The 6,454-nt window shown below is 58.4% G+C and overlaps 1 protein-coding gene across 1 annotated transcript; it reads right to left on the reverse strand.

Annotated features, from left to right (window-relative positions):
* Positions 1 to 780: 780 nt before the first annotated feature.
* LOC105807223 (protein FAM167A-like) lies at positions 781 to 6,179 on the reverse strand. The gene is made up of 2 exons (XM_012640540.1): positions 5,790 to 6,179; positions 781 to 813 (listed from the first exon to the last, which is right to left on the reverse strand). Exons 1-2 carry the CDS (start codon positions 6,177 to 6,179, stop codon positions 781 to 783), a joined length of 423 nt encoding a protein of 140 aa, XP_012495994.1.
* Between the last annotated feature and the right edge of the window lie 275 nt (positions 6,180 to 6,454).

The following is a 6,454-nucleotide window of genomic DNA, read 5'->3' on the forward strand; positions in this document are numbered from 1 at the left end:
CATGATGTCACCCTGGTGGGGCACAGCCACGGGGCATCTCCTCCCTTCCTTCTTGACCAGCCAAGACAGTCCAGAGGGAGAGGCAGGGCCTCCCTGCCCCGGGTCGGTGCAGCTCCCGGGAGCAGCGCCTGCCTCGTCAGCTCTCACGGGGAGCGGGAACTTCTGGAGACAGAGGGCCTGATTTTTGTCTTATTCTAGGAGATTCTATGCCTTTTCTTTTTTATCAGTAGACTACACAGTGAAGAGTGTGTACCAATTACATTGGCAAGAAGCCTCGCACTCTTCTTTCTTTGGTCTTTTATTTTTATAATTTTTCCCCTCTTGATTATACATAATATATGCCTATTTTAGAAATTTTGGAAACTACAGAAAAGTCCAAAGAATAATGTTACCATCCAGAAATAAAGATCACTGAAGTCTGGTGTATTTCCTTTGCTGGTACCTTTGTTTACAAATTCTTTAATAACCTCTAAGAGGCCAGCGTCTGCCCAGATGAAGGAACAGGAGTCTTCGTCCTGACAGGCTGAAAGCCCCAAGCGACGCTGAGAAGACTTGGCCTTGGGCAACCACACGCCTGGACGAGAAGCTCTCTTGTGAACCAAATTCCAGCCCTGCCAGTTCCTCGCTGGATGGCCCTGAGCAAGTTATTATCCTCGTCAGGAAACGGCTGCCCAGCCCCTGCTACAGGGCTGTTGTGAGGCACTGCTAGCAGCTGGCTGTGACTTTTACAAGCATCCTGGTCTGAAATCAGCAGGGTTTAAACACAGGCTTTCTGACAGCTCACGGCCCCGCTGCCGGGAACATCTGATGTGTCTGGAACAAAGGGAAGAGATCTGGATCCACAGCCCAGTGATGTGGGTTTGTGCCATGGTGTAGCCTCATCCTTCACGGGATCTTGGGCAAGTCACTTAACCTCTCCGTCCCTGAGGCCTATAATCTTTCCGAGGCTCAGTCTGTAAAGCAGGAATAGCAAGTACTCCAAAGCCTTTGCACAGGATTCTGTATGGGAAAGAACTCTGGGAACCATAAAATGCTTCCTTTTAGGGAGATGCTAACATGGCTGTATCCCCACATTTCTCACCTCCGTCCCCATCAGAAGATGCTCGGCGAGTCTGACCTGTCACTTGGCCACACCGTTCAGTGATATGGATGACGGTGGCCTCAGAGGGCTGTGCCCGGACACACCAGAGTCATGCACTTGGCAAGCAGACAGCACGGGCAAGAGAGGGTTAACTAGGAGAGGACTCCTGGCTTGAAACAAGCTGAGGCCAAAGAGGGACCCTGGATCGGCCTCCCACCATTGGCAAGCCCTAAGTCATTAAAACTCCTCAGGTTTCTTTTCCCTTCTTCTAACAACCATAAACACCTTCCTGCAGGCTCTGTCTGCAGGGATCAAACACCTGCGTGAAACCGAAGGAAAAGTATCTGTCAGCACCCAGGTTTCCCACCGCAAAGACAGCCCACTAGGAAGCCGGAGTGTTTTGTTTTCAAGTCTGGCACCGCACAGACCAAGCGGAAGACTTTCTTGCCCCTCTCCTTTATCCTCCCGGTTGGCAAAGGGAATTTCTGGGCGTGACGGAAGAGAGAAGACAGCAAGGCGGGTGCCCTTCCCGAGCGCCGAGGCCCAGGCCCAGGCCAGGGAGTCGCTGACCCTGACCGCAAGCCCAGCGAGAGGCGCCTGGGAAATGTTCTGAATTCCAGTCCCAGCTGGAGAGAAGAGAATCCCACAGCTCCGGGGGCGAGGCCCTTCTAGCCCACCCCCTTCCCGAAGCATCGCCCCCACCTACACCAGGCCACCGGCCGCTTACTGAGGCCACCTAGAAGGTAGAAAGCTGCAGGCAGTGTCCTTCTGGCGATGCGGGCGGCCTGGGACCAGCAGAGTTGCACAATGGCCTCTTCGTCCAACCCTGAGTTGGTGTCAGGGCAACAGAGATTGGATCTTAGCCTGGAGGAGTCAGGTGGCCCAAAGCCACCTAGTGCAGAGGCCACAGCCCTGCCTGCCACAGCCAGATGATGACACAGTCTCTAAATCCACTCGGGGCAAAGGTCAGGCCTCCTCAGCTGGAGGATTTCCACCTCCCTGTATCCCCAGCGCATTAGCCTGAAGGAAAATCCAACCTGCTTGCAGGTCCCTGGGGGGCGAAAGGTACAATTGTCATTTCCTTGAAAGCTGAGGGGTAGAGCTGACCCCCGAGAGAGCTGTTAGGATCCTTCCTTGCCTTAGAAATGAGCTAAGATCAGGCAGTCACTCTCTGCCTGGTAGCTGGTCTTGAGAGGGCTAGGGGCACACGATGGACGGAGCTGTCAGACTCATTGCCTGCAGGCGACGGAGGGGCACTGACAGCCACCTGCCTGGCTGTCTCATGGCTCCTGGCAGAGTCGCTGGATGGTTAGGGCCTGCCATCCCCTGAGGTCAAGCCCCCATGGCGTTGGGTGCTTGGCTTCACATAGGGAAAACATCCACACGACTGACTGAGTTACAGATTTCCAATCCGTTTCCTTGTCCGTAAGAAGCAAAGACAACATTAGCACTAGAGGCTAACAGATCAGCGTCGAGGGCCTGCCCAGGTGTCCCAGGTGTCGAGAAATCTTGACTCCAGCCTTAAAACACAGCAAAGATCATGCAAACCACTTTCAAGGGGTTAAAAAATGAGATCATTTTTGAAAACACCTTCAATGAGTTAACAGATGACAAACGAGGAATGGCATTAAGTTCAACATTTTGACTGAGACTTAAGAATGTGTTTGTTGTCCAAATGCTGAACTGTCTGTTTTCAATCCCAACAGTTCACAAGTCGCCTTTGTTACCGTCTGATCCCTGCGGCAGGCGGAAGCGCACGTCCAGTCTGCCTGCTGGTCTGCATGTGGGCCGCTCTGGGCCTCAGAGACGCAATCTTCTGAATGAGCGAAGTGGTCCTTGGACAACCCGGTTTGGGACGCTGCGAGTTTATTCACTGAGGCCCACTCGCCGACGGAGCCACGCGGTAGTTATAGCAGAGACAGGGCTCACCGCTGAGCTCAGGGATCCCTGCGTCTGCCCCTGAGGTCCCTCCTTGGTCCCCTGGCCCCAGACTTGCCCCCTTTCATTCCTTAATACTCCACATGTGGTCGGAAGAGCAGCAGCATAGCACCTCCTTAGAGCTTGTTGGGAACCCCAAACCACAAGCCCCACCCCAGACCAAAGGGGTCGGAATCTTCACTGTAACAAGAATTCAAGCCCTGCCTCTGCCAGGTCCTAGCGAGATCATCCCAGGCAGGTTGCCTGACTCCTACCGACCTTGGTTTACTCATCTGTAAAATGGGGACAGTAAGGGCAATTGCAATTTTGTCGTAAGACTCAGAGATGGGGGAGTGGGGCTGGAGCTCTCCTGTTCAATCCCGGTCTCTCTCTGCCCCCGTCCCTGTGCGTTCTGCTGACATCTGTGTGAATTTACGTTTTTAGGAATCAAACAGCACAATCGACTGCCTGTCGAGGACCCCGCGTGGTGTGGGGCGGAGCAGAGCACCGGCACTGCGACCAGAGGGGCCAGGGCTCAAATTTTAGCTTTCTCACTTGCTGCTGCATCCCCTCTGAGCCTGCTCCCTCTGCTGGAAAACGGGGGTCCGGGCAGGTGACGTGACGGTTAGAAGAGGTGAGCGAGGCATGCGGCCACCTGGCACGTGGGGAGCTCTTGATCAGTGCCAAGTCTCACTCTTGTCATTACCGCCACTGTCCCCCACCTCTGGCGCACAGAGCGGTGGCCGGGAGAGCGGGAAATGTTCCGCGAGCGTGGAGCGTTACTAATGTGATGTAAAATGCCGGCACTCTCTCTACCCGGTCAGGACAGCCTCTGGCAGCCAAATTCGTCCTGACGCTGACTGCTCTGCTGCCGCCTCCGGAGAAGGCTCTGCGCGTCCCCCACGCCGCTCCTCAGCCTGGCCACCTTCCTCCTTCCGGCCAGCACATTCTGGCCGGGCACCTCCCACAGTGGCCTGGCCAGAGAACGAGCATGACCCCAGGGCCCAGGCAGCGGCTCCCAGCCCAGGCTGCACACAGCCCAGGCTGCAGGCCGGAGCAGCGGGAGCTTTAGGATGCCCGGCCTCTCCCCCGGGCACCCGTTTGATCAGCCTGGGGCACGGCCAAGGCTTTGGGGGTTTGAAAAGCTCCCAGGTCGCTCTGATGAGGTGAGCGGCTCCTGTCTGGGTGAAGGATGACCAGGACAGCTCTGGGGGACGCCCGCTGGTTCACGCACAGGAGATTCCTCCTCTCATCCCCACTCCAAAGGGGGGCCACGGGGAATGGTAACTCACTTAGAAGTAAATGCCTCTGCTCCCAGAAATAACAGGGTCTCAAATGAACCTGAAACTAACAAGAGGCATCCTTGATTAATGGGAATATTTTCTGTTCCTCCTTGTGAAAACAAACCAAAGCCGTTTAGCCTCGGGAGCTCACGGAGCAGCTGCACCTTTTACCCACCCCCCACAAGCACCCAGTGGCGACAGAGCCCCCCAGAGGTGCAGCCTGGACCCACGGGTGCCCCGTCTTCTCCGAGAGCCGACCGCAGACACACGCGCCAGGTACCCAACACGGATGTGTCAGGGTGGTGCGCTGAGAAGCATTCTCAACCAAAAAGGGATTAAACCAAAAAGGGCGTCCAATTAATCAGACATCTGAGTCCCCGAGCCCCTCCGCACCCGGACCCCAGTGATTCATTTCCGCTCACGAGGAGTTCCAGGCCCCGGTGGGGATTTGTTTCTCAGGAGTCTGAACTCACAAACCAAGCAGGCCTCGGCCTCGCCGGCTGACCCAAGGGTGACGGTGGCCCTGGAAGGCAGCTGGCCCTGGACTGCTGGCTCACCTGTGGCCAGGCAGGCCTGGCTCTGCTGGTGTCACCTGGGCCTCAGGTGACAGGTGGGGCAGGGGTTGCGAGCTGGGGGAGGGGTAGCTTCGAGCCTGGCTCTTCCGGGAAGCCACCATGCCAGACACCAGCCACTCTCCCCTGGGCAGCAGGAGCGGGTGGGGCACTCAGCTCTGTGTCCCACCCCCTTTATCAGACCGAGTCACCATCCTGCACATGGTGAGAGGTGGCCCTGATGGGAACCTGTTTTGCTCGTGGAGAGAAAAATGACTGAGCTGCTGCCCCGGCTCAAATACACAAGCCCTTTGCTCACGATTGTTCTGCCCAGAACGCCCGTCCCAGCCCTCGCTCCTGGGCTGACTCCTACTCTGCCCGTGCACAAAGCTTCTCCCCAGGCAGGACCCGTCCCGCCAGGCCCGCCCTGCCTGGGCGGCTCCTTGCACACCTCTCATTACTACAGCACTTTCCACGCGGAGCCCAGCTCCTCACAGTGTCCCCGGCACAGCCCTGCCCCAGGCCGCGGCCCCCACACGGCCAGGCCAGCAGGCCAGCGCCAGCACTCCGGCCACTCGCAACAGGCAGCTGGGGCGGACGGCAGGGCGGGAGTTCCTGGGAGAAGGGAGGGGGCAGTTCCACCCCAGGAGCAGTTCAGGGGTGCCAGGTGCGGTGTCAGGGAAGGGCGGGGACACCTTAACACGGTTCCCTTGCTTCCCCCATTAGTGCCGGTGATTAGGGGCCCACTGACACCCAGACCCCCTGCCACCACCGAGAAATGAGGTCTGCCCTTCAGCCCAGGGGAAGATCACAGGTGTGCACTGTGGGGGGTAGGGAAGGGGTACACAGGGTAGGCCGGAGCGACACGGAGAGAGAGGGACAGAGACAGAGAGACAAGAGGCAGAGATAGAATGGCATCTTCTCTTTTCTGGGGACTCTTAGGGGGCAGCCACTCACCAGTTCCTTCCTGAGCCAGGCTATAGCTTCATCGATACTCTGGAAGCCTTCCAGCTTGCCAGGGGACAGGGGCCCGGCGCCCGGGCTGGTGCTCCCGGCCGGTGGGGGATGCCGCCTGGGCTCTCTCCGAGGGAGCAGGGGCTCCTCCCTGCCACGCTGCCCCTGCTCCGAGCTCGCCTCCTGCTCCGCAGCTGCAGCTGGCGTCTGGAAGGGCCACATCTGCTCCTCCAGCCTGGCCTGCCACTCCAGGTAGGAGGGCCTGCGGGTCTCCAGCCTCAGTTTCTCAGTGAGGGCCTTCAGGCTCCGGAGGTGGTCGTCGGGAGGTGCGGCCGCTGCTGCTGGCCCCTCTTCACCCCCCACCTCGTCCACCTGGATCTGGGGCACAGACATTCTATGATCTGCCCGGGCAGCCAGACGTGGGAGGGGCTGGGGAGCAGCGGGGGAGGCTCGGTGGGTGGCGAGGGTGGGTCCCGCTCTGGAGGGGCCTCATCCAGGCGGGGCCACAGCTGCCAGGTGCATCGCCGCAATGGGAGCCAGGAGGGACAGTGCAGTGAGCCACAGAGAGTGCCCTCCTGGGCCGGCCGTGGGTCTTCAGGGCTATGTCTTGCCCCGGACTCCTGTGGGTGCCATGCTTCACGGAAGGCAGGAACAGGCAGGTGTCAGCA

Source organism: Propithecus coquereli, unplaced genomic scaffold, assembly GCF_000956105.1.
Source record: "Propithecus coquereli isolate 6110/MARCELLA unplaced genomic scaffold, Pcoq_1.0 Scaffold1545, whole genome shotgun sequence".
Taxonomy (NCBI): domain Eukaryota; kingdom Metazoa; phylum Chordata; class Mammalia; order Primates; family Indriidae; genus Propithecus; species Propithecus coquereli.